At 39.7% G+C, this 18,665-nt stretch overlaps 1 protein-coding gene across 1 annotated transcript in view; it reads left to right on the top strand.

Annotated features, from left to right (window-relative positions):
• COL9A2 (collagen type IX alpha 2 chain) overlaps positions 1 to 5,150 on the top strand; it is a 58,253-nt gene extending 53,103 nt beyond the window's left edge. The window contains exons 30-32 of the mRNA XM_072136729.1: positions 971 to 1,159; positions 1,500 to 1,577; positions 1,755 to 5,150. Of these exons, the coding sequence (XP_071992830.1) occupies positions 971 to 1,159; positions 1,500 to 1,577; positions 1,755 to 1,951 (464 nt within the window). The 3' untranslated portion in view covers positions 1,952 to 5,150. The remainder of the gene's footprint in view (positions 1 to 970; positions 1,160 to 1,499; positions 1,578 to 1,754) is intronic.
• The last annotated feature ends 13,515 nt before the right edge of the window (positions 5,151 to 18,665 follow it).

Genomic DNA, 18,665 nt, shown 5'->3' with positions numbered 1-18,665 from the left:
CCATCCCTACTGTCAAACATGGCGGTGGCAGCATCATGATTTGAGCCTGATTTTCTTCAGCAGGGACAGGTAAAATTATTAAAACTGATGGGAAGATGGATAGAGCCAAATACAGGACCATTCTGAAAGAAAACCAGTTGGAGTCTGCAAAAGACCTGAGACTGGGACGGAGCTTTATCTTCCAACAAGACAATGATCCCAAACATAAAGCTAAATCTACAATAAAACATATTGAGGTGTTAGAATGGCCAAGTCAAAGTCCAGACCTGCATCCAATTGAAAATCTGTGGAAAGCTAACTACTGCTGTTCTCAAACAATTTCCATCCAACCTCACTGAGCCCGAGCTGTTTTACAAGGAAAAATGGACAAGAATTTCAGTTTCTTGATGTGCAAAACTGATAGAGACCTGATACCCCAAGCAACTTGCAGCTGTAATCGCAGCAAAAGGTGGAGCTACAAAGTATTAACGTAAAAGGGACCGAATAATATTGCATGCCCTATTTTAAAATTTTTCAGTTTATTATTTTTCACAAAAGTTTAAAATATCCAATAAATGTCATTCTGCTTCACAATTTTGTCCCTCTTGTTGTTGATTCTTCACCAAAAAATTACAATTTTATATCTTTGTGTGAATCCTGAAATGTGGCAAAAGGTAGGCTCTCAAAGTAAAAAACTTGCATTCAGCCCTTTCCTATTTTTGACAAATGTCACTTATTTTAGCAGAACATGAAACTGTGTGAAAAGTTTTGTTTTTTGTATATAGTTTTGCAGGCTTGAGTATTCTTCTAGTAATTTATCTTTATGACAAGTTACCTATAGATTTATTAGTGTATGTATCGGTGAGTAATGGAGTGTGAGGGCGCTAAAGTCACATCTGCCAATTACTTGTCTCACAGTAACCTGCATCTCTCCATAATCCTGCATTTTTTTGTTTGTTATTTCAAAAACATTTTAAAATTTTGTATATAGAGCAATTAGCAGCTGTAGCTGTAAGTGCTAAGAGAGCAGCCCTTGGTGGAGCTGGAATGATGGGACCACCTGGACCTCCTGGACCACCAGGTCCACCTGGAGAACAAGGACCACATGGACCATATGGACCTCGGGGTATACCTGGCATTATAGGAGTTATGGGCCAAATTGGAAATACAGGACCCAAAGGTATGTATAGTTGTGTAGCTAGAATTAGCTAAAAAAAATATGCACTTTAATTGAACCAATTAAAATAAACGAATTAATTAATAAATGTCATGAATATTTATAATTAATCTTCTTGAATGCTTCTCTGTGTTTCTGCCTTATCAGTAAAAGTAAGGGGGGGGGGTAGATGTATTCATTTCTTAGTATGGTTATTTCAGCAGTGTTCTACTTGTGCTTTTATTTATTAATAGGAAATCACAGGAGGAAAGCTCATAGGTTGCAGTTCAGAAAGTACTAGACTGCTATGTGAAATAGGGTTCTATATTTGCCTGAAGTTAAAGGCTTTGCTGATTTCTTCCAGGTAAACGTGGAGAGAAGGGAGACCGGGGAGAAACAGGCCGTGGACACCAAGGTCTTCCTGGACCCCCTGGAATTCCAGGTGAGACTGGAACAGATGTTGTTTGATCAGATTTTGTTCTACTTTCCCTTCTGACTTTACATTTTAATCTCAGTCAGTAATTTATACCTTACGGGTGTTATTTTACATTTATAAACAACAATTATTTAGAACAAAGACTTGTGAGTCGCTAATAATAGATTATTTTCTCTTTTTAAGGTCTTCCTGGCATTCCTGGTCAGGCCATTAATGGAAAAGATGGGGAAAGAGGCCCCGAGGGTTCTGCAGGACAACCTGGTAGACCTGGCTTGCCTGGACCAGCAGGTCTGCCAGGATTCTGTGAAGCAGCAGCATGTTTGGCAGCATCTGCTTATGCCCCGGCTTCTCTGACAGAACCTGGCACCATCAAAGGTTAATGATCATACTGTTCTTTTCACGTAATTCCCCAGGACACAGGAGATGAACTGAACATTTCAGAATAACATCAAATGGAGCCAATTACCTGCTGAATGGACCTTCACCCCAAGTAGACCAACCCAATGGGTCCTTACAGCAGAGAGGAGGTTATTGTGAGCATCAGAACCAGTAACTTTGGGAGGAACAAGAAAGAATTTCTAGAATTTGTTGTCATTTTAAAATCAGTGAACATGGACTATCAACCACTTTCCTCCTAAATCCTGACCTCAACACTATCCTTTCTTTTACACATTCTTCGGATATTTGAGGATGTATCTGACTTCTGTTTTGGCTTTGGAGGATGTCACAGATTTGTACCCACCAGTGGACATGCATTAAGCAATATGTATCTGTGTCTGATACGGCAGACCTCAATGACGGCATTTGGTCTGAATTTTGTTTAAAAAAATGAAATATATATTGTCTTGACTGGTTTTGCTTTTTTTTCTTTGGCTTTCATTTGGCCATATGTAATGTTGGTTATTTGACACAGACAGGTCACAGACACCTTGTTTACTGAAGGAAGTACATAAATAAATGTGAAAAAATTAGGTTTATTCCAGTAATGCTTTCTATTGCCTTCACAGTTGAGAAACTTTTAATAATATGTGTGACCTTTTTAATAGAATAGCCTTTCATGTTATAGAATTAAAGATCTGTCGGCAAATGCTCATTACGGCACAAAGCCTAGTAAGTATAAATTCATTATAAATCACCAGTATTGGACACAACATCCGCACAATGGAGATGTACAGTACTTTGTTTTATGTTGTAATGTCAGCACAACTCAAGTTTTTCTTCAAACGACATCTGCCATCAGGATCAAGGATTGTAAACCAATAAACCAAGCCCACTGACATACTGGTGTGTGCTACCCTGGCCAGATCTGCTCTTCTTTTAGCTTCTACTGTTCTGGTTTTTACAAAAAAGGGCTTTTAAAATTATGCAAATGAGCAAGAGGGGCCCAAATCTCCGTTAACAGCTATGGACCCCGGAGGCTTAGGCATAAAAAGCTTAAAGAAGAGCAGATCCTGCCAGAGGGGCACACACTAGCATATAAGTGTGCTTGGTTTACAGTTCTTCATCCTCCATTCTCCTGTCCTCTAATCTAATCTAATCCAGGCATTTCATTACAAATGACATAACCGACAGTGAAAGATGTATCAGAACTGATGCAAATGAACCTGCAGCAGACATGTCCAATCAGGTTACTAAGGGTTTCCCCAGCAACACAGCAGCCTTACTGAGCCATCCATGTGTATTGGCTGGACTGCATATCAGATTTTATTGGTGAGATTTCTCCTACCTTGATGTGATTGTGTCACATTCTAGTTCGCTTTTCTCTGAGCATCTTTATTTTGTCTTCTGGTAGTTGTATTTGTGCACATCTTGTTGTGTCTGTCTCTATGTTGTCCTATGTGTGTGTTCCATGTTGTATTAAGTTGTGTATTATTTGTCTCTTCTGTTTGCGTTATGTGTAATAACATCATACGATTGTTTCATCCATTTTCCATGTGATGTTATTCATTTCCCTGTCTTTGTGTTCTGTATTTAGAGGTGTCTAATACAGTGTCTAGGTTTCTTGTGAAACATGTTTCTAGCAACTCTATTACAGTGTGTTTGTTGTCGATCTGCTTTGTGTTTGTCCTGCATTTATAGAACATTTTGGACTTTCTTAATGTCTGTTCGTCTTGATGTGGTTTCCTTCTGAGTGTTTTTTACACTTGCTTCCAAGTTAAGGGATCTAGATACCTGCATTCTTTTGCATTTCTATGTTTAATGTGCTTTAATGTCAAAATTGCATTTCTCTGTTTTCTTTGTGGGAAGCATGAAGCATGTACTGTATTTCTTTAAAGCTTACAATCTGCAGCTACTTTCCATTTGCAGTGTTTATGTCCAAAGATGGTTTAAGACTGCCATGGGTCCTGGGCTGTATGATTATAATAGCCCCTTCTGGAATTCACTTTCTACATCTGCTACTAGAATCAAGCTTCTTGTGGAATGAAGGATCCTCCCCAGATTGGTTCCCTTTATGTTGAGTGTTGTTACTTGCATTGTTGTGTTTGCACACATGACACAGTCTCATCGAATGTAGGACATTTTCACAAAGTTTAAGTATCAAACATGTGTCCTTAAAATATAACTAGTAGCTATTATTCCAATACTTTTAATCCTAGGGGATGTGATGAGACAGAGATGCTCATTGACCTGATGTCTGCATTTTAGAGATGCATATCCTCAAGTACGTTTTATGAGATGGAAGGTTAGTCTACTGAAGTCTGCATTATAGGAGGTCAAATGTCAAGTGTTCTTCATTAATCCCCATTGTCATTTATATCTATTTTAAAGGAAATCTACCATCAAAATCTATCATGATTAATCAGGGACACCTACTCATAGATCCAGACACTGTGACTGTGGTAGCCTTTTTATATTTGTTATTCATGGCTTCCTTCCTCCTAAAATCAACTTTTACAATTATGGTACTAGGCTACTCTTGCCACTGTGATTTTGCTTCACATGCTGACACACTGTCTTACCTCCCCCCCCCCCCTGCTCTCTCAGCACTTAGATTACAGCACTAAGTGCTCACTGCACAAGTGGTGAGGGAGCATGGAAAGGGGGGGGGGGATCAATTAAACAGTCTGTAAAGCCAGATCACAGAGGGGCTAGGGGAGCTCCTCAGGCTAATTAACTTAATTTTAAAAGTAGATTTTAGAAGGAAGGAGGCCATGGATAACAAATATAAAATGATTACCACAGTCACAATTCCTGGATCTATGACTAAGTATTCTTGGTCCATCATGCTTGATTTTGATGGCAGATTTCCTTTAGTATGATGTCTCCTTTTCTTCTATATTCTGCACATTATACCAATTTGACTCATCCCTCCCCTCTCCTTTACCATTTTTGTTCCAACAAAATTGTAGGTAAGGCCCTTTAACCAAAGTTCATGTTTGTTAAACTGTAATTTAAGTGTGTTTGTGTTGTATTTCCAATTCACAATACTTTAGCTGTTCATAGCTCAATGGATGGACTATACTATACCACAATGGCCTTATTTTTCTGTTCCTCTAACTGTAAATCTATGTAAATGATTATTTTATAAATAATTGAAAGAATTATGCGTAAACAAAGAATAAATCAAGTTGGGGTGTAGTTTTTTTCTGCTATTGTTGTGCTTTTCGATGTTTATTGCCTGATAATATTCTAGTAGACATTAAAGAACATCTACTACCAGGAAGAAGTATTGTAAACCAAGCACACTGGCATACTGGTGTATGCCCCCTCTGGCAGGATCCACTCTTCTTTTAGTTTCTTATGCCTGATTTTTACAAAAAGAGGATATAAAAATATGCAAATGAGGCTGAGGAGCTCCGGGCTCCATAGGTGTTAATTGCAGCCTGAAGCCCCTAAGGCTCATTTGTACAATTTTAAAGCTTTTTTTAATTTAGGCGTAACAAGGCATCTAGACCCTTTTTGAAGCTCTCTGCTGTTCCTACTGTGGCAGTTGACAGTTCTCATAGTAAAAAAGCCCTGTTGCCTCTGGTGATTAAACCTTGATTTCTCCAGACAGTGCCCCCTCACCTCATCTAGTTGTTTTAAACTTTACTCATAACTGAGACCCTCCATACCCCTTATCATTTTTGTGGCTCTACGTTGAACCCTCACCAGCTCCAGGGCATCCTTTATATGGACCGGTGCTCAGAACTGGACAGCATATTCCAGGTGAGGCTGAACCAATGCCTTGTACAGTGGCAATATTACATCTCTATACCTAGAGTCCAAACCACTTTTGAAACATGACAAGATCCTTCTGGCTTTACAGGCAGCTGTTTGACATTGCATGCTGTTATTCAATTTATCTACTAGTACCCCAGGTCCTTCTCAACAAGGGACTCTCCCAGATTTACTTCCCCAAGGACATACACTCACCGGCCATTTTATTAGGTACACCTGTCCAACTGCTCGTTAACACTTAATTTCTAATCAGCCAATCACATGGCGGCAACTCAGTGCATTTAGGTATGTAGACATGGTCAAGACAATCTCCTGCAGTTCAAACCGAGCATCAGTATGGGGAAGAAAGGTGATTTGAGTGCCTTTGAACGTGGCATGGTTGTTGGTGCCAGAAGGGCTGGTCTGAGTATTTCAGAAACTGCTGATCTACTGGGATTTTCACGCACAACCATCTCTAGGGTATACAGAGAATGGTCCGAAAAAGAAAAAACATCCAGTGAGCGGCAGTTCTGTGGGCGGAAAATGACTTGTTGATGCCAGAGGTCAGAGGAGAATGGGCAGACAGTGACTTAAATCGCCACCCGTTACAACCAAGGTAGGCAGAAGAGCATCTCTGAATGCACAGTAAGTCGAACTTTGAGGCAAATGGGCTACAGCAGCAGAAGACCACACCGAGTGCCACTCCTTTCAGCTAAGAACAGGAAACTGAGGCTACAATTTGCACAAGCTCATAGAAATTGGACAGTAGAAGATTGGAAAAACGTTGCCTGGTCTGATGAGTCTCGATTTCTCTGTGACATTTGGATGGTAGATGGTAGAATTTGGCCTCAACAACATGAAAGCATGGATCCATCCTGCCTTGTATCAACAGTTCAGGCTGGTGGTGGTGGTGTCATGGTGTGGGGAATATTTTCTTGGCACTCTTTGGGCCCCTTGGTACCAATTGAGCATCGTTGCAACGCAATAGCCTACCTGAGTATTGTTGCTGACCATGTCCATCCCTATAAGACCACAATGTACCCAACATCTGATGGCTACTTTCAGCAGGATAATGCGCCATGTCATAAAGCTGAAATCATCTCAGACTGGTTTCTTGAACATGACAATGAGTTCACTGTACTCAAATGGCCTCCACAGTCACCAGATCTCAATCCAATAGAGCATCTTTGGGATGTGGTGGAACGGGAGATGCGCATCATGGATGTGCAGCCGACAAATCTTCGGCAACTGTGTGATGCCATCATGTCAATATGGACCAAAATCTCTGAGGAATGCTTCCAGCACCTTGTTGAATCTATGCCACGAAGAATTGAGGCAGTTCTGAAGGCAAAAGGGGGTCCAACCCGTTACTAGCATGGTGTACCTAATAAAGTGGCCAGTGAGTTTATGTTGCCTGTGGATTATTAGTACCCAGGTGCATAACCTTACATTGATCCACATCCACATTGAACCTCATTTGCCAAGTGGATGACCAAACACCCAGGGATACCTGGGGTACACCACTCATAACTGGTGACCATTCCGAGTAGGAATCATTGACCACAACTCTCTGGATACGATCCTTCAGCCAGTTTTCAATCCAATTGCAAATGATTCCTTCCAAACCACTAGACCTTATTTTACCCATCAGTCGTCTATGAGGGACAGTGTCAAATGCCACAAGTGTATAAAAATAATAAACTTACATACTCACCTTCCGATGCTCCATGTGGCTCCTCTTCCTTCTCCTCTTTATGGGTAACAGAAGGGGCAGAGATGCATCCATGTGCACACTATGATGCTAGCAGTTGTAGCTACACTGACGCATAATAGTTACATGTGAAGAGAAGGAAGAGGATCTGCGTGAAGCATCAGAAGAGGCCCCGAGTGTGCTGCAGGAGAACCTGGTATACCTGGCTTGCCTGGACCGGCAGGTCTGTCGGAATTGTGTGAAGCAGCAGCATGTTTGGCAGCATATGCCTCTTACAGAACCTGGCTGTAATGGTTAATGATCATACTGTTCTTTTCACCTAATTTCCCAGGACACAGGAGATCCCTCAGGACTCTGAAACCCCTACTCCTTTGACACTGGTTGGAGAGGCATCCTTAGTACGCTTCTCCAATCAGTGTTAGCGGTTGTAACAATGGAAGAGGTGGAGAGTACTAAGCACAGTTTAGCGCTCATTCCACTGACTTGTATATATTTGCATTGAAGCTGTGTACACAAAATGTTAGGATATTATAAACTAAAATATAGACACACAATAATAAAAGAAAAGTGTTGTTGCTCCACTTCAGCAGATTTGTATAGCTCTCATCATAATTAGTGTTTGTTTACCTATAGACTGAAGTGAAAACAGGAATTTCAGTAGATCCGCTGAAACCCTTTTGCATCTGATCTCACTGGCATCTAAAATCTATGCTGTACAAGCACTCTCATTGTGCATCTGCCTTCAGTCTCTGTGATATATATATAATCTGGATCACTTCCCAAAAATGTCACCATGCCAAAGAGATTTACTATCTGAACTGTAACTTATTTGATATTTTGTGAAGTGAACGCTGATGTAATGTCATTAACATGCTTATTAAAGCAAAAGCAAACAGTAAGTATAAGTTTCCATTTACCTAATTCCAAAAGTAAGAGATAATTCTTAATGTTTCTCAAGGTTAAACAGTTTCAATGAAACTCTGCCACCATATGACCTGCTCAAGTCTCTACCAGTTGATGGATGCAATGGTGGATCCCCATTAGGTGCATATGGGCAGCCATCTAAATCCCTCTAATCACAGAATATTTGTGACTATCTTTATGAACTGCAATGGGTCAGGAAGAGATAGCATATACCGTAGTTAGGTGTACACATAAGGTAACATTTTAACCACATGGTTTTTAGTAAACACTTATGCTGCATTGGTACCCTGGTGCTTAGCGCTAATACATTTATTAACTGTCATCCTTTCCTTTGGCTGCTTTTTTGTTTGATAACAACTTTGGCTGAGACGTAACAATATGTGAAACTTTGTTCGCAAATAATAAACTTTTTCATGATGCAAATCATGTGTGAAATTGTTTATTCTGCTAACCATGCTGGCTATAAGGAGTTCGCACAAGATGCCCCAGCAGTACATAGGAGACTCTATTGATTTATAAGAGGGTCTGTCTGGGTTCCATTCTGGTGTTTATCATGGTAAGAACATGGCCACAAGATGATTCCCCTTTATTTGCACTAAGGAGGGGTATATCTATATACACATATATAGACCAACAACATAACAATATAGAAATCGTGTACAATCCATGCGAAACCAATTGGTGGGGCTTGGGTATAAGAATGTGTCATCCTACCTATCATCTGACTACTATTATTCATAGTGTAAAGAATACTGTCACAGATTTCTTTAGGAAACAAACAATTGTGCATAGCCCATAAAAAACATTATGATCACAATCTTTCCCCAACATGCTACAAGTGGTAAGATCAACATTGTCCATGGCATACAGAAACAGAGGTTCATGTTCAGCTGTGTCTGTGTCCTCCAATCTTTTTCTGTAACTGTCCTTGTAGTTTCTACATGTGGATGTGCCACAGGTGTTTGGGTGCTCATGAAGCAACACACCTGAAGAGCAATTCCAATCATCTGGTTGCGGGTCATGTTTCTCTATCTACTTTATCAAGTTCTGGAACTATAAGTAATTCTTGGGTGCTGGACTTTCCTTACATCTGGCAACTCGGACTAAACACCATTAGCACTATTCATGATATAGACAAAACAAATATTTATATCTTTGCTATAATCTACAGGGCTTTATACAGTGCGCGGCCAGGTGAGTGGAAGGCGTGGCCGGCCGGGTGTTACTGTCCCCACGCCTGCGCATTTGAAGGCTCTATACACAGATGTAGCTTGCAGATAATACAGGAATGTGAAGTCAAGAATGGAGAACACATACAAAAAATGGTTTCTGTTCTCTCACAATGAGGCCCACTTGGAGGGTAGAACAAAAGCACAGAAAACATAAGGCCTAATCATACTCAAGACTTATTGTAGCATTTTTGACCAATATTCTCATCTTAATCATCTGAAACTGCAAGAAAGATATAACCAGGTCCCATGGGGAGTTTACTATGCAGATGTGTGTATAGTTTTCAATCTGTCATCTGATGGTATCAGATCATCACAGTTGGGATGGACGGATGGCCTTGTGTGGCTCTGTGCTAGCAGTGGTTATCCAAGGCCAGATTTCTGTTGTTGTTGTTGTGTCCCACAATTGTGACCATGAGAGGGACAGTAAAAACGTGGATATAATTGAGGGACGCTAGTTCCTATTAACCCCTAAGCGCACATGGACGTAATAGTACAGCTATGTGGGACGCTGGTTCAAGTTCAAGTTTGTGTAAAGTAAAAAAGTTTAAAACATTAAAAAAATATATATATATATAAGGCCAAAATATAACACATTCCTATACAAACACTTAATAAACACAAAAAAACACACATACCAAAACATATTTGGTATCGACGAGTCTGTAACAATCTGTATAATAAAACAGAATTGTTACTGGGCCCACATGGTAAACACTGCGAACCCAAGCCCCCCCCCCCAACAATACCCTTAAACAATGCTCTAAAAAGTGATCAAAGAAAGTTACGCACTCTAACATAAGACCACTAAAAAAAACAACTCTTCTTGCATATAAGCCCTTGCATATAAGCCCTCAACCAGATTCGCCAGCCGAAAAATAAAAAAGTTGTGCATCTGAAAAGATGGTGATGGTAAAATTTTGATTGGATATCAAACTTTGTGGAGCCTTTTTTCTTTTAGTCCATTGTGAATGTTTAATTTTTCACCCAAATGTATGAATGTATTGTCAAAAAATATTACAATTTTTAGACTGCACCTCTATTTTATTTTAACCCAAATAAAACACATAAAGGGTTAAAAAAAACTTCTTAAAAGTGCTTTTTCATAAGTTGAGGTGTGTAGTTTCCATAATGGGGTAATTTACGATTCATAGTAAATTGAAAGTTGAGCATGTTTTGGTGGTTTTCCACCCAAATTCTGAGCCTCATAACATTCTAGTAAAATATATGGAATCTTAAAAAACCATGCCAACATAAGGCAGACATTTGGGAAATGTAAGTTATGTATTAATTTGGGTGCTATTACTATCTTCTTCAAATGTAGATAATTTTGAACTTTGGAAATAAAGAATTTTTCTAAATATTTGCCAAATTCCCATTTTTTTAATAGCTAAACACAAAAAATATCATCCAATTTTTTAAACTAAATTGAAGTACAATATGTCACGAGAAAACACTCTCAAAATCCCCTGGATATGTTAAAGCGTTCTAGAGCTATAATCACTTATAGTAATATATTCAAAAGAAGAAAGAAGTATGCTGTAAGACCCAAATTCAAAATATAAACAAATTTATTTGTACCGTGGTACACCACAACACAAAAACACATAAAAACAATTAAAAAGTGTGAAAAACACACAAACACAATGCAGCAGGAAGACCTAGCATATGGTGATACTGGTCCTCCTGACAGCCACCAGCTCCCCCTACTCTCAGCGGCCTCTCCTAACTGCGTGTATATCATAACAGTATAAACTGAAAAATGATGGCAATACATAAAACCAAGATAGCAAAACCCAAACAAACAACTGTATGAAGGTATGGAGTACTCAATTGATAATAGAGCCAAATCGCTATTTTGAAAGTAAATAATATGAAAAAATGCTCATAGGTCAATGAGGGTATCTACCTGTCATGTAAAGGATCCAAACCAAGGAAAGGTAAGGGGAAACTGGGGCACAAAGCCCCATGCGTATCGCCAACCAACTGGCTTCCTCAGGGGTACTGTGGTGTATATTGGTGTCCGCTTTATAGTCCGGCGTCCCTCCAAAAGCCCTCTGGTGCCGGAGCTTGTGACTTCCGGTCGCGAACCGGGAGTCCAGTAAGTAGCTAGTAAAAGTGTCGCGCGGGGTCCGCGCATGCGCCAAAAAGTGGCTCCCACTCCCCCTGCAAACAGTGTCCCTTAGCTGTTCCAAAGGCGAACTGCCTAAGTGGTGTGGCGAAGAGCTGAAGTGAAAGTGTGTGCACAGGTGAAACATCTAGAGGGAAGTGGAAACCAGCCCCCCCTAGTGTCTATGTGCGTGTTGGCATGTATACTAACATAAGTGTATGTAAAAATAGCTCTAAGCCTATATCATATGCGATTACTACGTTCAAGTGAACTAAACTCCACTGTCTAAATGTAACACAAATATATAAATAAATAAATACATATAACCAAGATTTGTAAAAGAGAACTATAAGACAAACCAAGCCCATGTATACAAATATACATCTAAACATTATGCATCTAAAGAACGTATGAACTTATGTCAGAAAAACTGTTGCTTAACCCCTTCCCGACATTTGACGTAATAATACTGCATGGCGGGAGGTGCGTTCCCGCAAAATGCAGTATTATTACGTCATGCTTCTGGCACCGGCTCCTGAACGGAGCCGGCGCCAGAAGCTGCGGGTGTCGGCTATATATTATAGCCGACACCTGCCTCTAACACCCGCGATCGGAGATTTCTCCGATCGCGGGTGTTAACCCCTAACACGCCGCGGTCGCGCTGACCGCGGCGTGTCAGAGGCATTTAAATGCAAGGTGAAGGGAATCGGACCCCCCCGCGGCGCTTACCGGGGGGGTCCGCTGCTCCGATCGCAGCCCCGGGACTGCCGGTGCCCGGGGCTGCGAGATCTTCATCCGGAAGCCGGGTCCTGCCTTCTGGCAGGACCCGGCTGTAAGACACTGGGCATGCGCAGCATGCTCAGTGTCTTACATTACACAGTGCAATACTTCTGTATTGCACTGTGTAACCTGTAAAATAGCTTGAACAAGTGATCAGAAGATCACTTGTTCAAGCTTAGATGTCATTACCTGTAAAAAAAAGTTAAAACAATAAATAAAGGTTTTTAAAAATAAAAATAAATAATAAAAGAAAGTGAAAGTCCTCCGAAACACCACATTTCCCTTTACACAAGTAATAAAGTATAAAATACACTAAATCACAAAAAAACCCCACTTATTTGGTATTGCCGCGTCCGTAACAATCTGTACAATAAATCCTAATCATAATTGGACCCGCTCGGTGAACGTGGTAAAAAAAAACCCCAAAAAACTTGCCAAAAATTAAAACTTTTTATCAAATTGCTTTACAAAAAATGTTCTAAAAAGTGATCCGAAAAAGTTACAAGCGCCAAAATGATACCACTGAAAAGAACAACTTGTCACGCAAAAAATAAGCTCACAACCAGCTCCGTCAACTAAAAAATACTATAGTTATGCCGCTATAAAGATGGCAATACTAAAACAAATTCAATTTTTTCTATTCTAGTTTTCCTTCAATAAAATTGGACAAATATAAATAAAACTATATAAATGAGATATCACTGTAATCGTAGTGATCCGTAGAATAAAGATAATATATTATTGTTATGCTACAGCGAACCCCCCCCTCAAAAATGCTAAAAATCCAAAACAAGAATTGATGATTTTATTTTCCTCCACACGAAAAAAGTTAATAAAATTGCTTCAATAAGCTAAACACCCTCTAAAATAAAGTTTTTTTTACAGTGCATCGCGTCTCGCAAAAAATAAGCCCTTATTTGTCTAAATTGCTTAAAAAATAAAGATTGTATAGCCTATTCCCAACGCGCGTTGTAATAGAACGGTGCGGCGGGTAGTGACTTGCCAACACGGTTCAGACACAGTGATCGGGGCAAGATGGCAGCTGATCCTAACAGCCATCCATCCTGCCCCATGGACCAGAAGGGTTATGTCCCCCCCACACACCCCCAGTTTATTATCGCTGCTATTGGCTCATCAATTCAGACGAGCCAATAGCAGCGAATTTACTTATGACGTCAGTAATACCGGTCACCATGTCTGTAGACACGGTGATCGGGGCAGAGTGGCGGCTGTTCCTGACAGCCACCAATTGTGCCTTGTGGTTCAGAGGGGTTTTGTTGCCACCCTCTGTCCATGTTTGCCGCTATTGGCTGGTCGATTTGGTCCAGCTAAAAGCAGCAATATTCGTCACAATGGGCATCGCTAGGGTGAATAAGAGCAACACTTGGCGATAATTTCCCTACTAAAACGAAGATATGGTACAAAAGCGCTGGCCGTGTACATTGTACAGATTACGCTGTACAACTCTTACGAGCTGTTCCAATGTGCAGGTCCTGCCGTATCATTTCTACGTTTTCAATAGGAAGATATAAGGAAACTAATATTGGGACAAGAAGGACGGGGCCCCTGTACCTCTGGTTTAGATGTTCCTGTATTTTGCCAGGACAGCATTTTCCCGGTGAATTCTGCTGCTTCTAATGGTAAGACTCAATAAAGAGTCTGTTCCAAAAGAGGAGTTAGGATGGACACTATATACTAAGGATGGACACTATATACTACTAAGAGACCTGCGACAACTCCAAGTGTGACAAAAGTTTAGATGGTCCCCTGGTCTATTCTACCTCCTTATACGCAACACATTCAAAATTCACGCCCAACCTGTTGTGAATTCAGTAAAATGAATAATTGTAACAACTGGTAAGTCACGTTGCTCCCTATACCCCTCCACATTATTTCATAAGGGGCGCCACATAACGGGCACTGAACGTTCCAGAAATAATTGCAATTTCCATCTTGGACTCCATCGCACATCGTATTTGGAAACCACCTGTATGTTCAAATGCTCATTTCACCACGTGTATTACCCTACACCACATATTACACCTTGCTAAATTCCCCAAGGGGTGTGCATTCAACAATTAGGGTCACTTTTCGGGTTTTCCTCTGTTTTGGTACCACTACGTCTCTCCAAATGTATCCTGACACATGTGAAGGATTTCTTGCAAATTTGGCCTCTAAAAGACAAACACCCCTCTTTTCCTCTACTGTGCGCCCATAAAGCATTTTATATGCACATGTGGGGTACTTCTACACTCAGGAGAAATAGTTTTACACCTTTTTCGGGGTTATTTAATATATTATCCCTTGTGGCTTACATAAATTAGGGGTAAAGTGACATTTATAGGAAAATTTTCACCTTTTTAATGTTTAGGGCCTAATTGGATCATTCACCTGTAGGGGCAAATACATATATTGCACATTGCAAAATTCTCTAAGGGGTGTGTGTTCAAAAATTAGGATCACTTTTTGGATTCTTATCTGTTTTATACCACTAGGGCTCTCCAAATGCATGTCAAACATTTCTGTCAAATTTGGCTTCTAAAAGGCAAACCTCCCCCTTTCCTTTTACTGTGCGCCCATACAACATTTTATATACACATGTGGGGTACTTCTACACTCAAGAGAAATAGGTTTACACATTTTGGGGGGTTATTACATTTTTTTTATCCCTTGTGGCTACAAAAAATTAGGGGTACAATGACCTTTATAAGAAAATGTTCACCTTTGTCCTATTTAAGCCCTAATTAAATCAAACACCTATATGGACAAATACTCATATTACACCTTACTAAATTCTCTAAGGGGTGTGCTTTCCAAAATGGTGTCACTTGTTGGGGTTCCGCTCTGTTTTGGTACCACTACGGCTCTCTAAATGCATCCTGACACATGTAAAGGATGTTTGTCAAATTTGGCTTCTAAAAGGCCAATGCCCCTCTTTCCCTTCTGAGCTTCACTGCGTACCCATACAATATTTTATTTGCATGTGTGGGGCAATTTTATACTCGGGAGAAATGCTAGTACACATTTTTTGGGGTTGTTTCATCTTTAATGCCTTATGGGATACAAAAATTAGCCGTAAAAGTGACTTTTTTGGGAAAATGTCCATCTTTTTCCTTTTAGGGACCTAATTGAAGCAAACACCTGTGGGGGAAAATACACATATTACACCTTGCTAAATTCTCCAAAGGGTGCACTTTCCAAAATAGTGACACTTGTTGGGGTTCCCCTCTGTTTTGGTACCACTAGGGCTCTCCAAATGCATCCTGACACATGTAATGGATGATTGTCAAATCTGGCTTCTAAAAGGCCAAAGCTCCTCCTTCCCTTCTGAGCCCCACTGTGTACCCATACAACACTTTATATGCAAAAGTGGTGCAGTTCTGTGCTTAGGAGAAATAGTTTTACACATTTATGGGAGTTGTTTCATCTTTTATCCCTTGTGGCTTACAAAAATTTGGGGTAAAAGTGACTTTTTTGAGAACATTTTCACCTTTTTTCCCTTTTGGGGCCTAATTGAATCAAACACCTGTTTGGGCAAATACACAAATTACACCTTGCCAAACTCTCCAAGGGGTGTACTTTCCAGAATGGTGTCTCTTGTTGGGGCTTTCCTCTGTTTTGGTACCATTATGGCTCTCCAAATGCATCCTGACACATGAAAACTTTTTCAGCCATATTTGCCCTGCAAAAACGAAACAACGCTCTTTCCATTCCAAGTGCCCCCCTGTGCCCGTACAGAAGGGTACAGTGACAAAATGGGCATTGGCATGCTCAGGAGGAATTTCCTTAAACATGGTAAAATGCATTTTCCTTTTTAACCCATTGTGAAGGTGCAAATTTTAGTGTTCAATGAATCTATTGTAAGATAAAATTACATTTCTGTAATTTCACTTTCATTTATCTTTCACCCTCATGAAACGCTCAAAGGGTTAACAAAATTCCCAAAGGTTGTTTTGAATATTTTGAGGGGTGTAGTTTCTAAAATGGTGTCATTTGTGGGGGGTTTCTATCATGTAGGCCTTATAAAGTCACTTCTAACTAAACTGACCCTCCAAAAGTAGGTTTTGATGATTTTCGTGAAAATCAGAAAAATTGCACCTAAAGTTATAAGCCTTTCTAACATCCTAAAAAAAAGGAAAAGATGTTTGAAAAATGATGCCAAGTTAAAGCAGACATATGGAAAATGTTAGTTATCAAGTTATTTTAGTGATATGACTAACTTTCCAAAAAGTAGAAAATTTTGAATACATAGTTTTTTTCAAAATTTTTGGCAAATTTCCATTTATTTCATAAATAAATACCAAACATATTGATAAAATTTCTTGACCAACATGAAGTACAATGTGTCACGAAAAAACAATCTCAAAATCAACTGGATATGTTAAAGTGTTCCAAAGTTATAACCACTTAAATAGACATGTCAGATTTTAAAAAATGGGCCGTGTCAGGAAGGTGAAAAGTGGCTTCAGCGTTAAGGGGTTAATAATATATCTCATTAGCCTAGATAGGCGAATAATGCAGAAATTCATGAAATTATAGCCAAAATCCATACTAACAACTACATACATGCCAAAGTCATCATTCATCCGTTCATGGGCCCATGAACATACATACACACACTCAACCTCAAAACCATGAAAAGTGCAAAGTGTTTGTGCAAAAAACGCCAGTGGATACACTTGCAAAGAGGGGGCAAGGGAAACAGAGGGGGGGGGGGAGAGGGGGGAACACAGAAAGTACAAAACGGACTACAATGTGCAATATTATTATATAAGTACAGATATACATCACATATGTAGCAACCTGATCATCAAAATATATAGCAGCCTTATATTACAGATTGATAATTTTCATTATTTTCCGCCAGTGCGTGCTGAGGTAAAGACTAGTTTCGGAGAGAAAAACATCCAAGTGAGTTATTCCCTGGGTTGTATGTAGTCAGATGTCTTCAAATGGTAGAAGGAGCAAAACTTGAGGACCATCAATTAGAAGCCAAAAAAGAAGAAAAAGGTGGAGCAATGACCTAAACGGTAAGTATACAAAACTTAAATAACATAAAATGAATAAAGGAACTCTTGTAAATGCCAGGTGAAAGGTATACAAAAAACTGGCCCGTCTGCCCACAAATAAAGCCGTGTATGAATGGCAGACTAATGTACCATAAAAAAATTAGTAAAGATAAACTAAACACCAAAGTGCTAAAAAGAGAGAAAAGAAAATGACGAATACATGAATACATCCCAAAAGTGTTATATGGGCTACTTACTAACCCTGAGTACAGTAAGTGATGAGGGGGTCACAAACAATCACCACCATGAATTAGGGTGACCCAAATTGTGCAAGACGACGTGTCAACAGAAAAGACGTGCCAACAAAATCAGTGCCAAAGTGAGCAAGCCCCATGAGGCTTTGTGCCCCAGCTTCCCCTTACCTCTCCTTGGTTTGGATCCTTTACATGACAGGTAGATACCCTCATTGACCTATGAGCATTTTTTCATATCATTTACTTTCAAAATAGCGATTTGGCTCTATTATCAATTGAGTACTCCATACCTTCATACAGTTGTTTGTTTGGGTTTTGCTATCTTGGTTTTATGTATTGCCATCATTTTTCAGTTTATACTGTTATGATATACACGTAGTTAGGAGAGGCCGCTGAGAGTAGGGGGAGCTGGTGGCTGTCAGGAAGACCAGCATCACCATATGCTAGGTCTTCCTGCTGCATTGTGTTTGTGTGTTTTTCACACTTTTTAATTGTTTTTATATGTGTTTTTGTGTTGTGGTGTACCACGGTACAAATAAATTTGTTTATATTTTGAATTTGGGTCTTACAGCATACTTCTTTCTTCTTTTGAATATATTATTGGTTGGTTTGTGTATGACTTTTGACCCTGACCATATACATTCAAGGAGTGCTAGTCCCGCCCCTTTTGTTTCTCGATAATCACTTATAGTGACACAGGGCAGATTTGAAAAATGGGGTCGTGTCTTAAAGGCCAGAATAGGCTGAGTCCTGAAGGGGGTTAAAGGAAATCAACCACTTAAAAAACATTTACAAACCTACAAACAGTCACCTCCGCTTTTCATTATCTTTACAACAAGAAAGTTATGAGGTGCATGCCAGTTCTAAATTCATAAATATACCTCAATAAACTGTAATTACTTTGTTATAGAGACTATGAACACAATAAAGTGCAAGT

The sequence above is a fragment of the Engystomops pustulosus genome, chromosome 2, assembly GCF_040894005.1.
Source record: "Engystomops pustulosus chromosome 2, aEngPut4.maternal, whole genome shotgun sequence".
In the NCBI taxonomy this organism is placed as follows: Eukaryota; Metazoa; Chordata; class Amphibia; order Anura; family Leptodactylidae; genus Engystomops; species Engystomops pustulosus.
This window is presented reverse-complemented; position numbering and strand designations above follow the sequence as displayed.